The sequence below is a fragment of the Hippocampus bargibanti genome, linkage group LG05 (genome assembly GCF_051943395.1).
Source record: "Hippocampus bargibanti isolate YZ-2025 linkage group LG05, ASM5194339v1, whole genome shotgun sequence".
Taxonomy (NCBI): domain Eukaryota; kingdom Metazoa; phylum Chordata; class Actinopteri; order Syngnathiformes; family Syngnathidae; genus Hippocampus; species Hippocampus bargibanti.
The window spans coordinates 11,640,617-11,656,548 of record NC_142738.1 but is presented as its reverse complement, the minus strand read 5'-3'; the positions used below and the strand labels follow the sequence as shown (position 1 = coordinate 11,656,548).

Below are 15,932 nucleotides of genomic sequence, written 5' to 3'. Positions count from 1 at the left end.
CGTACGAAAGTTTGTTATTTTTAATAGCCGATTCAGTAGCTGTGATATAATCTATTGTAGGTATAGTTTTAGGAGTCACTGAGAAATTTAAACCTTTGGTAAGTACTGCCTTTTCTGTCTCTGAGAGATCTCTGTCTGACAAATTTTTGATCCAATTCTCCCTTGCAAACTGTTCATACCTAATTTTACGCGTGTTTACCAGTAGCTGAGATTGTTTCAGTAAAAGTAATTTTTGAAATTTACCCTTTTGTCTCTCTTTGGTTTTGCTGTGGTGCCTCATATAACCGGATTTAGTAAATTCACACACTTCCTGATAGATTTTGTGGGTAAGATTAGTTTGTAATCGCTGATAATAAGTTTCTATTTCTGACTGTTTGTTTTTTATCTCTATGTTAAGTCTCCTAATTCGCAAATTTAGAATTTTCCTAGTATAATTTTGTTGCATTTTGTCGGCTAAGTATCCGGGTTCCAGGGGTGCTTGCTTCAAGCATTTAGGAATTAACCGGCTCTGTCTACATCTAAGATTGAATCTGAGGTGGTTCTTTAAATCCGCTAATTTAAAGGTGGCCTTTTCTAAGTTACGTACCAGCAGAAGGATGTCTCTCCCAAAGTTGGCAGCAATACGTCTGTGTAAGCTCTCAGTCGTACAGGAGTGGTCCATCGATGAGAAGGTTTCTTCAGCCGTCATCTGTACAAAAGTGAAGGTTTCGGACGTTTCGCCTCCTATCCAAGAGACTTCGTCAGCGAACTAAAGTCTGACTGGTCGTATCGGCCCCATTTATATATCCCTAATGTCCAGACCTAGTGGTGCCGGACACAGCTATGATAGGTCCCTACTCTCAGGTTGGGGGGGGGGGCGCGGGACCCCCCCCTGTGGCCCCACTGATTGTTCCTACATTCCTGACTAACGATTGGCCTATTACCCCCACTCCCCCCGGTATCACCTCATCAGCATAACGACCCTCATCAGCATTGCGAAAGTTGCCTAACCTGTTTTGCCTGAGCAGGCTATTGTATGAACGATCCAAATTGAACCTCACACCACCAGACCGGTTTAATGAAGGATTTTGTTGTTTTATAAGAATCGCCTCTTTTACCCCCCTTTCAAACCATCTATGTTCTTTCGCTAAGATTTTAACCTCATTGTCGTCAAATGAGTGGTTAGTAGCTTTTAGGTGCAAATGTACTGCCGATTGAGGCCCACTAGTATTATCCCTGCGATGTTGATAAAGTCTTTTTTTGAGAATTTGTTGAGTCTCCCCAATGTACTGCTCTTTACAATTTTCATTCTTACAATGTATGGAATAAACTACATTACTTTGTTTTTCATTTGGTAGCCTATCTTTTGGATGCACTAATTTTTGCCTTAACGTGTTTATCGGTTTGAAATAAGTAGGAATTTTATGTTGCCAAAGGCCTCTTTGTAATTTTTCAGAAACTCCTGCAATGTACGGTACTGCTACTCCTCTCCTTTTAGAATCTTGAGAATTATTGGTTTCGTTCGCTATTCTTTCTTTCTGACATTTGTTGAATGACCACTGAGGGTACCCACAGTTAGTGAGTGCTCTCCTGATATGTTTTGACTCCTTTTCTCTACCTTCAGTGCTAGTTGGTATTAGTTTAGCCCTATGCTGGAGGGTTCTGATAACTCCTAGTTTATGTTGTAAAGGGTGGTTAGAGTCAAAAAGTAAGTATTGGTCAGTGTGCGTAGCCTTCCTAAAGACTTCTGTTTTTAGCGCTCTGTCCTCTTTTATAATTACTTTACAATCCAAGAAGGCTAGTTGGTTCTCTTGAATGTCCTCACGAGTAAATTTAATGTTGAAGTCTACAGAGTTGAGATGATCTGTGAAGGATTGAATTTCTTGTTTCTTAATTATGACAAAAGTATCGTCCACATATCTAAACCAGTGTCTAGGTTTTGTCCCTGGGAAGGATGTGAGGGCCTGTTTCTCCATCTCTTCCATGTAAAGATTAGCCACTATGGGTGAAACTGGTGAGCCCATAGCACAACCATGGATTTGTTTATAAAATTTTTCCCGAAATTGAAAATACGTAGTATTAAGGCAGATTTCTAATAATTGGCAGATGTGATCCGGTTTCAGTTTGGTTCTTTCATGCAGAGAAACATCCGCCAGCAGCCTCGTCCTCACCACTGAGACTGCTGCTGGGGTTGGGACAGATGTAAAGAGAGAAGTCACATCGTATGATGCCAAAGTTTCCTCAGGTTCCAATATGAGGTCTTTGATCCTCTCTACAAACCCTGTGGTGTTCTCTACGTGGTATTCTGTGTTACCAACCAACGGAGCTAAAATAGTTTTTAAATATTTGGCTACATTGTATGTAGAGGAGTCAATGCTACAAACAATGGGTCGGAGGGGGAACCCTTCTTTATGTATTTTTGGCAGGCCATAGATACATGGCGTGGCCTCTCCCGGGTATAATCTAAAATACATCTGTTTATCTATATGTTTTCCTTTCTCTAGCTTTTGGAGACAGTCAATCATTTCTTTCTTGTATCTATTGGAAGGGTCCCTTTTTAGTTGCTCATACGTGTTAGAATCACTGATTAACCTATTTATTTTGTCTTCATAATCCAATGTGTTGAGCAGCACTGTGCATCTGCCCTTGTCTGCTGGCAAAATAGTAATATTTTTGTCTTTTTGTAGAGTAGTTAACGCCTTTCTCTCTTCTAATGTTATGTTGGACGGAGGAAGTTTGGCACTACTGAGAAGAGCTGATATTTTAATGCGTAGATCATCTGCCTCTGCGTACGAAAGTTTGTTATTTTTAATAGCCGATTCAGTAGCTGTGATATAATCTATTGTAGGTATAGTTTTAGGAGTCACTGAGAAATTTAAACCTTTGGTAAGTACTGCCTTTTCTGTCTCTGAGAGATCTCTGTCTGACAAATTTTTGATCCAATTCTCCCTTGCAAACTGTTCATACCTAATTTTACGCGTGTTTACCAGTAGCTGAGATTGTTTCAGTAAAAGTAATTTTTGAAATTTACCCTTTTGTCTCTCTTTGGTTTTGCTGTGGTGCCTCATATAACCGGATTTAGTAAATTCACACACTTCCTGATAGATTTTGTGGGTAAGATTAGTTTGTAATCGCTGATAATAAGTTTCTATTTCTGACTGTTTGTTTTTTATCTCTATGTTAAGTCTCCTAATTCGCAAATTTAGAATTTTCCTAGTATAATTTTGTTGCATTTTGTCGGCTAAGTATCCGGGTTCCAGGGGTGCTTGCTTCAAGCATTTAGGAATTAACCGGCTCTGTCTACATCTAAGATTGAATCTGAGGTGGTTCTTTAAATCCGCTAATTTAAAGGTGGCCTTTTCTAAGTTACGTACCAGCAGAAGGATGTCTCTCCCAAAGTTGGCAGCAATACGTCTGTGTAAGCTCTCAGTCGTACAGGAGTGGTCCATCGATGAGAGGGTTTCTTCAGCCGTCATCTGTACAAAAGTGAAGGTTTCGGACGTTTCGCCTCCTATCCAAGAGACTTCGTCAGCGAACTCCAGCCCTATGCTGGAGGGTTCTGATAACTCCTAGTTTATGTTGTAAAGGGTGGTTAGAGTCAAAAAGTAAGTATTGGTCAGTGTGCGTAGCCTTCCTAAAGACTTCTGTTTTTAGCGCTCTGTCCTCTTTTATAATTACTTTACAATCCAAGAAGGCTAGTTGGTTCTCTTGAATGTCCTCACGAGTAAATTTAATGTTGAAGTCTACAGAGTTGAGATGATCTGTGAAGGATTGAATTTCTTGTTTCTTAATTATGACAAAAGTATCGTCCACATATCTAAACCAGTGTCTAGGTTTTGTCCCTGGGAAGGATGTGAGGGCCTGTTTCTCCATCTCTTCCATGTAAAGATTAGCCACTATGGGTGAAACTGGTGAGCCCATAGCACAACCATGGATTTGTTTATAAAATTTTTCCCGAAATTGAAAATACGTAGTATTAAGGCAGATTTCTAATAATTGGCAGATGTGATCCGGTTTCAGTTTGGTTCTTTCATGCAGAGAAACATCCGCCAGCAGCCTCGTCCTCACCACTGAGACTGCTGCTGGGGTTGGGACAGATGTAAAGAGAGAAGTCACATCGTATGATGCCAAAGTTTCCTCAGGTTCCAATATGAGGTCTTTGATCCTCTCTACAAACCCTGTGGTGTTCTCTACGTGGTATTCTGTGTTACCAACCAACGGAGCTAAAATAGTTTTTAAATATTTGGCTACATTGTATGTAGAGGAGTCAATGCTACAAACAATGGGTCGGAGGGGGAACCCTTCTTTATGTATTTTTGGCAGGCCATAGATACATGGCGTGGCCTCTCCCGGGTATAATCTAAAATACATCTGTTTATCTATATGTTTTCCTTTCTCTAGCTTTTGGAGACAGTCAATCATTTCTTTCTTGTATCTATTGGAAGGGTCCCTTTTTAGTTGCTCATACGTGTTAGAATCACTGATTAACCTATTTATTTTGTCTTCATAATCCAATGTGTTGAGCAGCACTGTGCATCTGCCCTTGTCTGCTGGCAAAATAGTAATATTTTTGTCTTTTTGTAGAGTAGTTAACGCCTTTCTCTCTTCTAATGTTATGTTGGACGGAGGAAGTTTGGCACTACTGAGAAGAGCTGATATTTTAATGCGTAGATCATCTGCCTCTGCGTACGAAAGTTTGTTATTTTTAATAGCCGATTCAGTAGCTGTGATATAATCTATTGTAGGTATAGTTTTAGGAGTCACTGAGAAATTTAAACCTTTGGTAAGTACTGCCTTTTCTGTCTCTGAGAGATCTCTGTCTGACAAATTTTTGATCCAATTCTCCCTTGCAAACTGTTCATACCTAATTTTACGCGTGTTTACCAGTAGCTGAGATTGTTTCAGTAAAAGTAATTTTTGAAATTTACCCTTTTGTCTCTCTTTGGTTTTGCTGTGGTGCCTCATATAACCGGATTTAGTAAATTCACACACTTCCTGATAGATTTTGTGGGTAAGATTAGTTTGTAATCGCTGATAATAAGTTTCTATTTCTGACTGTTTGTTTTTTATCTCTATGTTAAGTCTCCTAATTCGCAAATTTAGAATTTTCCTAGTATAATTTTGTTGCATTTTGTCGGCTAAGTATCCGGGTTCCAGGGGTGCTTGCTTCAAGCATTTAGGAATTAACCGGCTCTGTCTACATCTAAGATTGAATCTGAGGTGGTTCTTTAAATCCGCTAATTTAAAGGTGGCCTTTTCTAAGTTACGTACCAGCAGAAGGATGTCTCTCCCAAAGTTGGCAGCAATACGTCTGTGTAAGCTCTCAGTCGTACAGGAGTGGTCCATCGATGAGAAGGTTTCTTCAGCCGTCATCTGTACAAAAGTGAAGGTTTCGGACGTTTCGCCTCCTATCCAAGAGACTTCGTCAGCGAACTAAAGTCTGACTGGTCGTATCGGCCCCATTTATATATCCCTAATGTCCAGACCTAGTGGTGCCGGACACAGCTATGATAGGTCCCTACTCTCAGGTTGGGGGGGGGGCGCGGGACCCCCCCCTGTGGCCCCACTGATTGTTCCTACATTCCTGACTAACGATTGGCCTATTACCCCCACTCCCCCCGGTATCACCTCATCAGCATAACGACCCTCATCAGCATTGCGAAAGTTGCCTAACCTGTTTTGCCTGAGCAGGCTATTGTATGAACGATCCAAATTGAACCTCACACCACCAGACCGGTTTAATGAAGGATTTTGTTGTTTTATAAGAATCGCCTCTTTTACCCCCCTTTCAAACCATCTATGTTCTTTCGCTAAGATTTTAACCTCATTGTCGTCAAATGAGTGGTTAGTAGCTTTTAGGTGCAAATGTACTGCCGATTGAGGCCCACTAGTATTATCCCTGCGATGTTGATAAAGTCTTTTTTTGAGAATTTGTTGAGTCTCCCCAATGTACTGCTCTTTACAATTTTCATTCTTACAATGTATGGAATAAACTACATTACTTTGTTTTTCATTTGGTAGCCTATCTTTTGGATGCACTAATTTTTGCCTTAACGTGTTTATCGGTTTGAAATAAGTAGGAATTTTATGTTGCCAAAGGCCTCTTTGTAATTTTTCAGAAACTCCTGCAATGTACGGTACTGCTACTCCTCTCCTTTTAGAATCTTGAGAATTATTGGTTTCGTTCGCTATTCTTTCTTTCTGACATTTGTTGAATGACCACTGAGGGTACCCACAGTTAGTGAGTGCTCTCCTGATATGTTTTGACTCCTTTTCTCTACCTTCAGTGCTAGTTGGTATTAGTTTAGCCCTATGCTGGAGGGTTCTGATAACTCCTAGTTTATGTTGTAAAGGGTGGTTAGAGTCAAAAAGTAAGTATTGGTCAGTGTGCGTAGCCTTCCTAAAGACTTCTGTTTTTAGCGCTCTGTCCTCTTTTATAATTACTTTACAATCCAAGAAGGCTAGTTGGTTCTCTTGAATGTCCTCACGAGTAAATTTAATGTTGAAGTCTACAGAGTTGAGATGATCTGTGAAGGATTGAATTTCTTGTTTCTTAATTATGACAAAAGTATCGTCCACATATCTAAACCAGTGTCTAGGTTTTGTCCCTGGGAAGGATGTGAGGGCCTGTTTCTCCATCTCTTCCATGTAAAGATTAGCCACTATGGGTGAAACTGGTGAGCCCATAGCACAACCATGGATTTGTTTATAAAATTTTTCCCGAAATTGAAAATACGTAGTATTAAGGCAGATTTCTAATAATTGGCAGATGTGATCCGGTTTCAGTTTGGTTCTTTCATGCAGAGAAACATCCGCCAGCAGCCTCGTCCTCACCACTGAGACTGCTGCTGGGGTTGGGACAGATGTAAAGAGAGAAGTCACATCGTATGATGCCAAAGTTTCCTCAGGTTCCAATATGAGGTCTTTGATCCTCTCTACAAACCCTGTGGTGTTCTCTACGTGGTATTCTGTGTTACCAACCAACGGAGCTAAAATAGTTTTTAAATATTTGGCTACATTGTATGTAGAGGAGTCAATGCTACAAACAATGGGTCGGAGGGGGAACCCTTCTTTATGTATTTTTGGCAGGCCATAGATACATGGCGTGGCCTCTCCCGGGTATAATCTAAAATACATCTGTTTATCTATATGTTTTCCTTTCTCTAGCTTTTGGAGACAGTCAATCATTTCTTTCTTGTATCTATTGGAAGGGTCCCTTTTTAGTTGCTCATACGTGTTAGAATCACTGATTAACCTATTTATTTTGTCTTCATAATCCAATGTGTTGAGCAGCACTGTGCATCTGCCCTTGTCTGCTGGCAAAATAGTAATATTTTTGTCTTTTTGTAGAGTAGTTAACGCCTTTCTCTCTTCTAATGTTATGTTGGACGGAGGAAGTTTGGCACTACTGAGAAGAGCTGATATTTTAATGCGTAGATCATCTGCCTCTGCGTACGAAAGTTTGTTATTTTTAATAGCCGATTCAGTAGCTGTGATATAATCTATTGTAGGTATAGTTTTAGGAGTCACTGAGAAATTTAAACCTTTGGTAAGTACTGCCTTTTCTGTCTCTGAGAGATCTCTGTCTGACAAATTTTTGATCCAATTCTCCCTTGCAAACTGTTCATACCTAATTTTACGCGTGTTTACCAGTAGCTGAGATTGTTTCAGTACTGAAAGGTTTAAATTTCTCAGTGACTCCTAAAACTATACCTACAATAGATTATATCACAGCTACTGAATCGGCTATTAAAAATAACAACTTTCGTACGCAGAGGCAGATGATCTACGCATTAAAATATCAGCTCTTCTCAGTAGTGCCAAACTTCCTCCGTCCAACATAACATTAGAAGAGAGAAAGGCGTTAACTACTCTACAAAAAGACAAAAATATTACTATTTTGCCAGCAGACAAGGGCAGATGCACAGTGCTGCTCAACACATTGGATTATGAAGACAAAATAAATAGGTTAATCAGTGATTCTAACACGTATGAGCAACTAAAAAGGGACCCTTCCAATAGATACAAGAAAGAAATGATTGACTGTCTCCAAAAGCTAGAGAAAGGAAAACATATAGATAAACAGATGTATTTTAGATTATACCCGGGAGAGGCCACGCCATGTATCTATGGCCTGCCAAAAATACATAAAGAAGGGTTCCCCCTCCGACCCATTGTTTGTAGCATTGACTCCTCTACATACAATGTAGCCAAATATTTAAAAACTATTTTAGCTCCGTTGGTTGGTAACACAGAATACCACGTAGAGAACACCACAGGGTTTGTAGAGAGGATCAAAGACCTCATATTGGAACCTGAGGAAACTTTGGCATCATACGATGTGACTTCTCTCTTTACATCTGTCCCAACCCCAGCAGCAGTCTCAGTGGTGAGGACGAGGCTGCTGGCGGATGTTTCTCTGCATGAAAGAACCAAACTGAAACCGGATCACATCTGCCAATTATTAGAAATCTGCCTTAATAATACGTATTTTCAATTTCGGGAAAAATTTTATAAACAAATCCATGGTTGTGCTATGGGCTCACCAGTTTCACCCATAGTGGCTAATCTTTACATGGAAGAGATGGAGAAACAGGCCCTCACATCCTTCCCAGGGACAAAACCTAGACACTGGTTTAGATATGTGGACGATACTTTTGTCATAATTAAGAAACAAGAAATTCAATCCTTCACAGATCATCTCAACTCTGTAGACTTCAACATTAAATTTACTCGTGAGGACATTCAAGAGAACCAACTAGCCTTCTTGGATTGTAAAGTAATTATAAAAGAGGACAGAGCGCTAAAAACAGAAGTCTTTAGGAAGGCTACGCACACTGACCAATACTTACTTTTTGACTCTAACCACCCTTTACAACATAAACTAGGAGTTATCAGAACCCTCCAGCATAGGGCTAAACTAATACCAACTAGCACTGAAGGTAGAGAAAAGGAGTCAAAACATATCAGGAGAGCACTCACTAACTGTGGGTACCCTCAGTGGTCATTCAACAAATGTCAGAAAGAAAGAATAGCGAACGAAACCAATAATTCTCAAGATTCTAAAAGGAGAGGAGTAGCAGTACCGTACATTGCAGGAGTTTCTGAAAAATTACAAAGAGTCCTTTGGCAACATAAAATTCCTACTTATTTCAAACCGATAAACACGTTAAGGCAAAAATTAGTGCATCCAAAAGATAGGCTACCAAATGAAAAACAAAGTAATGTAGTTTATTCCATACATTGTAAGAATGAAAATTGTAAAGAGCAGTACATTGGGGAGACTCAACAAATTCTCAAAAAAAAGACTTTATCAACATCGCAGGGATAATACTAGTGGGCCTCAATCGGCAGTACATTTGCACCTAAAAGCTACTAACCACTCATTTGACGACAATGAGGTTAAAATCTTAGCGAAAGAACATAGATGGTTTGAAAGGGGGGTAAAAGAGGCGATTCTTATAAAACAACAAAATCCTTCATTAAACCGGTCTGGTGGTGTGAGGTTCAATTTGGATCGTTCATACAATAGCCTGCTCAGGCAAAACAGGTTAGGCAACTTTCGCAATGCTGATGAGGGTCGTTATGCTGATGAGGTGATACCGGGGGGAGTGGGGGTAATAGGCCAATCGTTAGTCAGGAATGTAGGAACAATCAGTGGGGCCACAGGGGGGGGTCCCGCGCCCCCCCCCCCAACCTGAGAGTAGGGACCTATCATAGCTGTGTCCGGCACCACTAGGTCTGGACATTAGGGATATATAAATGGGGCCGATACGACCAGTCAGACTTTAGTTCGCTGACGAAGTCTCTTGGATAGGAGGCGAAACGTCCGAAACCTTCACTTTTGTACAGATGACGGCTGAAGAAACCTTCTCATCGATGGACCACTCCTGTACGACTGAGAGCTTACACAGACGTATTGCTGCCAACTTTGGGAGAGACATCCTTCTGCTGGTACGTAACTTAGAAAAGGCCACCTTTAAATTAGCGGATTTAAAGAACCACCTCAGATTCAATTTTAGATGTAGACAGAGCCGGTTAATTCCTAAATGCTTGAAGCAAGCACCCCTGGAACCCGGATACTTAGCCGACAAAATGCAACAAAATTATACTAGGAAAATTCTAAATTTGCGAATTAGGAGACTTAACATAGAGATAAAAAACAAACAGTCAGAAATAGAAACTTATTATCAGCGATTACAAACTAATCTTACCCACAAAATCTATCAGGAAGTGTGTGAATTTACTAAATCCGGTTATATGAGGCACCACAGCAAAACCAAAGAGAGACAAAAGGGTAAATTTCAAAAATTACTTTTACTGAAACAATCTCAGCTACTGGTAAACACGCGTAAAATTAGGTATGAACAGTTTGCAAGGGAGAATTGGATCAAAAATTTGTCAGACAGAGATCTCTCAGAGACAGAAAAGGCAGTACTTACCAAAGGTTTAAATTTCTCAGTGACTCCTAAAACTATACCTACAATAGATTATATCACAGCTACTGAATCGGCTATTAAAAATAACAAACTTTCGTACGCAGAGGCAGATGATCTACGCATTAAAATATCAGCTCTTCTCAGTAGTGCCAAACTTCCTCCGTCCAACATAACATTAGAAGAGAGAAAGGCGTTAACTACTCTACAAAAAGACAAAAATATTACTATTTTGCCAGCAGACAAGGGCAGATGCACAGTGCTGCTCAACACATTGGATTATGAAGACAAAATAAATAGGTTAATCAGTGATTCTAACACGTATGAGCAACTAAAAAGGGACCCTTCCAATAGATACAAGAAAGAAATGATTGACTGTCTCCAAAAGCTAGAGAAAGGAAAACATATAGATAAACAGATGTATTTTAGATTATACCCGGGAGAGGCCACGCCATGTATCTATGGCCTGCCAAAAATACATAAAGAAGGGTTCCCCCTCCGACCCATTGTTTGTAGCATTGACTCCTCTACATACAATGTAGCCAAATATTTAAAAACTATTTTAGCTCCGTTGGTTGGTAACACAGAATACCACGTAGAGAACACCACAGGGTTTGTAGAGAGGATCAAAGACCTCATATTGGAACCTGAGGAAACTTTGGCATCATACGATGTGACTTCTCTCTTTACATCTGTCCCAACCCCAGCAGCAGTCTCAGTGGTGAGGACGAGGCTGCTGGCGGATGTTTCTCTGCATGAAAGAACCAAACTGAAACCGGATCACATCTGCCAATTATTAGAAATCTGCCTTAATACTACGTATTTTCAATTTCGGGAAAAATTTTATAAACAAATCCATGGTTGTGCTATGGGCTCACCAGTTTCACCCATAGTGGCTAATCTTTACATGGAAGAGATGGAGAAACAGGCCCTCACATCCTTCCCAGGGACAAAACCTAGACACTGGTTTAGATATGTGGACGATACTTTTGTCATAATTAAGAAACAAGAAATTCAATCCTTCACAGATCATCTCAACTCTGTAGACTTCAACATTAAATTTACTCGTGAGGACATTCAAGAGAACCAACTAGCCTTCTTGGATTGTAAAGTAATTATAAAAGAGGACAGAGCGCTAAAAACAGAAGTCTTTAGGAAGGCTACGCACACTGACCAATACTTACTTTTTGACTCTAACCACCCTTTACAACATAAACTAGGAGTTATCAGAACCCTCCAGCATAGGGCTAAACTAATACCAACTAGCACTGAAGGTAGAGAAAAGGAGTCAAAACATATCAGGAGAGCACTCACTAACTGTGGGTACCCTCAGTGGTCATTCAACAAATGTCAGAAAGAAAGAATAGCGAACGAAACCAATAATTCTCAAGATTCTAAAAGGAGAGGAGTAGCAGTACCGTACATTGCAGGAGTTTCTGAAAAATTACAAAGAGTCCTTTGGCAACATAAAATTCCTACTTATTTCAAACCGATAAACACGTTAAGGCAAAAATTAGTGCATCCAAAAGATAGGCTACCAAATGAAAAACAAAGTAATGTAGTTTATTCCATACATTGTAAGAATGAAAATTGTAAAGAGCAGTACATTGGGGAGACTCAACAAATTCTCAAAAAAAGACTTTATCAACATCGCAGGGATAATACTAGTGGGCCTCAATCGGCAGTACATTTGCACCTAAAAGCTACTAACCACTCATTTGACGACAATGAGGTTAAAATCTTAGCGAAAGAACATAGATGGTTTGAAAGGGGGGTAAAAGAGGCGATTCTTATAAAACAACAAAATCCTTCATTAAACCGGTCTGGTGGTGTGAGGTTCAATTTGGATCGTTCATACAATAGCCTGCTCAGGCAAAACAGGTTAGGCAACTTTCGCAATGCTGATGAGGGTCGTTATGCTGATGAGGTGATACCGGGGGGAGTGGGGGTAATAGGCCAATCGTTAGTCAGGAATGTAGGAACAATCAGTGGGGCCACAGGGGGGGGTCCCGCGCCCCCCCCCCAACCTGAGAGTAGGGACCTATCATAGCTGTGTCCGGCACCACTAGGTCTGGACATTAGGGATATATAAATGGGGCCGATACGACCAGTCAGACTTTAGTTCGCTGACGAAGTCTCTTGGATAGGAGGCGAAACGTCCGAAACCTTCACTTTTGTACAGATGACGGCTGAAGAAACCTTCTCATCGTTTGATATATTATATTTGGAAAACTTTTTTTTTAGTCCTTGGAGGTGCACCTTATGGTCCGGTGCGCCTTATATATATGGAAAAAGTTTGAAAATTTACCATTCATTTGGAGTGCGCCTTATCCACGGGAAAATACGGTAATTGTAATGTTACAAAATAAAAGTAGAATGTTGCAAGAAAAAGACATAATCATACATGTTTTGGTTTTTATTGTGTAATTTTTACCCTGATATTTTTTTAGGGGCGGGGAATACAAATTATGAAAATATATTTATTTATTTGCTTTATAAAGCAGTGTGTTTTTGATTCTTATTTTTAAAGAAAATAATTACACATTAGTCATCTTTTTTTAAGGTAGAATGTTTTTGATTCTTGTTTTTAAAGGGGGAAAATTACAAATGAATTTTTAATGGAATGCGAGAATTGTTTTTTTTTTTTTTTTTAGACAATGAAAATATATTTTTTTAAAGAAGAGGACAGATATCTTATATTTAGAAAGCGTAATATATTTATATATTTGGGAAACCCTTTTCATTAATTGAAGGCGCGCCTTATACTCCGGTGCGCCTTATCTATGGAAAAGGTTTGAAAATACACCGTTCATTGGGGGTGCGCCTTACACACCGGAAAATACGGTACTAATTGTTAACTAAGGCCATAATTTCACTTGTCACAATGATGTTTCGCTGCAGTTATGTTGTTTGCGGCAATTTTGTACCAAGAGTATGCAATTCCTAAATATATTGCATGAGAAGGCTGAAATGATGATTAAAAAGGTATGGAAGGACTACTAGTCGAATAGGAAGTTTGATTTTTTTTTTTTAAAGTAACTTTTAATGGAGCTTATTCGATTTGTAATGGCCAAATGCATTTTTTTGAGACACTTCTATTTGACTATGCAGCTACGAAGGCACTGGTCGCTCGCTCTCCCTCAAACTGATCCAACAGTTGAGGCAGCAGAGTGCCGACAGCCAGCAAAACATGTCCGCCGAGAACAGGAGCACCACGACAGCCAGGCTAGCAGCAGGTACGTTTGTACCGTATGGAAGGTTGGCGTAATAGGGGTCTTATTTGTCTGTTGGCTCCCCCACGCAGCTCGCACGCTTCATGAGGTCAGCTTGCACGAGTCCATCCGATATGCGGCGGGCGATGCAGTGGAGAAGTGGCTCAATGAGCTGCTCTGCCTGGATTGCCTGAACATACCGAGACTCATCTCCGGTTGTCCTCTGCCGCAAACCTGTGATCTGTATCTTTTTTTTAATGAGGATGTCAGCGTTCAACATGAGAGTGACCAGATAAGCTGTGTCTACAGTGCCTTCAAGGTTGCAAAATCAATCCAAAAACACGTGCCAGACATTTTTTCCAATAGTTTTGACAATCGCAAAAAGGTTTTCTTCATTTGAAGAAATTTTCAACATGTTCAAAGTTTGATGGCGACCTTTTGCAAACCTTGAACGGACACTGACGAAACATTTGCTACGTTCGCTAACAATAGGAAGCCGTCTTCGCTTAATGTGCTTAAGTCGTGGCCTCTAAAAATGGGCTAAAAGTGCTTTCTTTTGTTATGTACCGAATTACTTTTATTATTAACTCCTTCACTTCCATTCACGAATTTCTTCGGGAATTGAAAATATGACGTAGAGTGCCATTCCCGATTTGTTCGGGTTTTGTTTTCTCATGCTTGGGTGCCGATAAAGCGCAGATCATTGCCTATGGCCATGTTTTTCTTTTCCACAAGGGGGCAGCATTTCCCTTCTTCCATGTTAGCGTTTTGTTTCGCCTTCAGCTGTTGTCAAAGCGCTATATAAACCAATATGTATGTATTGCATTGTATTTTGGACAGCCGCCCTCATTTCAAGCTCATATAACTCCGGACCCATATCATTTAGCAATTAACACTTTTTCTGATGAAAGAGGCGAGTCTAAGGTTGCTAGCGCTGTATTGAATGTTTTTGTAGTCCTAAAACTCAATATTCTGTGGGTTCTGGAATTAAAGTGACAATGACAAAAACCCTGGCACTGGAGGGGACACATTTTTTGCACATCTGGCAGTGAATGAGTTAAACTACGGTCGATCTACCACCCTCATCGATGGTCACGATTTATGTGTGGATCATGACCAGAAGAACTTCTTTTCCTTTCTGCACTCTCCCTTTGATACAAGGTGAATAGCTCTGTCATTTGGGAGGGTCAAAGTGGAGCCGCTTGTCCTCCACATCGAGAGCAACCAGATGAGGTGGCTTGGGCATCTGATTAGGATGCATCCTGAACGTAAGGTGTTCAAGGCTCATCCAAAACAAAGAAGGCCCAAGATATACTGGAGAGACTGTCTCCAAGCTAATATTGGAACACCTCGGGAAAATGATTTTTTTCTGTTTTGAAGGATTTTGTGACTGCGTAGGAAAAGAACAGGACCTGCATCATTTGAATGGGTCAAGAGTCATGAATTGGGGTTAGCCTCATGTCGTTAGCTTCAACCGCGTTCTACCTTAACAAGCGCCAATTAGGTATTACGTGAACAGAGATACGCTGTTTTGCTACCACAAGGCGTCTGAGGCCTTCCTGCAGAGGCTAATGGCTCTCTACGTGGCCTCCCACTACAAGGTGAGACCCGGAGCGTCTTACCCAGTCTTTCTTCTTCTCTTCACCCGCCGACCTTTTCCGTTCGTTCCCTTCCAGAATTCCCCCAACGACTTGCAGATGTTGTCCGATGCGCCGGCCCATCACCTCTTCTGTCTTTTGCCTCCCGTCCCTCCCACGCAGAACTCGCTGCCCGAGGTCCTTGCCGTGGTGCAGGTAGTTAATGTGGCAATGCATCAGAGCAGCGTGCCTCGTGTCGAAAATACCGAGCAAACCATTGTACATGATAAGGAGGAGGCTCGTGTTTAGTATTTTGTTTGTTTATGTTTACTTACTCGGAAACAAAAAGATTCCAACATGCGGCACCTCTTCCCGCACGTTATCTGATTCTCCGGGAATGCGCAGGTGTGTCTGGAAGGCGAAATATCTCGACAGTCCATCCTCAACAGCCTCTCTCGAGGGAAGAAAGCGTCCGGCGACCTCATTCCGTGGACCGTGTCTGAACAGGTGTGCGGAAACTAGATTATAAAATGGTCTTTTTGTTTGAAATTTCTCATTGAGACTTTTGCCCACAGTTCCAAGATCCGGAGTTCGGCGGCTTGTCTGGAGGCAGGGTGGTGCGAATCGCTGTCAATCCAGACTACCAAGGGGTAAGGGTTAGACAAAATAGTTTTCCTTCAGCCAATCGCCGGGCACACAGAGACAAACTACCATCTGCGCTTACATGT

The 15,932-nt window shown here is 40.8% G+C and overlaps 1 protein-coding gene across 1 annotated transcript in view; it reads left to right on the top strand.

The window, feature by feature from the left end:
* nat10 (N-acetyltransferase 10) overlaps positions 1–15,932 on the top strand; it is a 40,044-nt gene that overhangs the window by 7,616 nt on the left and 16,496 nt on the right. Inside the window, exons 13-18 of the mRNA XM_088996524.1 lie at positions 13,527–13,651; positions 13,720–13,870; positions 15,132–15,228; positions 15,304–15,420; positions 15,610–15,711; positions 15,780–15,854. Coding sequence (XP_088852650.1) covers positions 13,527–13,651; positions 13,720–13,870; positions 15,132–15,228; positions 15,304–15,420; positions 15,610–15,711; positions 15,780–15,854 — 667 coding nt within the window. The remainder of the gene's footprint in view (positions 1–13,526; positions 13,652–13,719; positions 13,871–15,131; positions 15,229–15,303; positions 15,421–15,609; positions 15,712–15,779; positions 15,855–15,932) is intronic.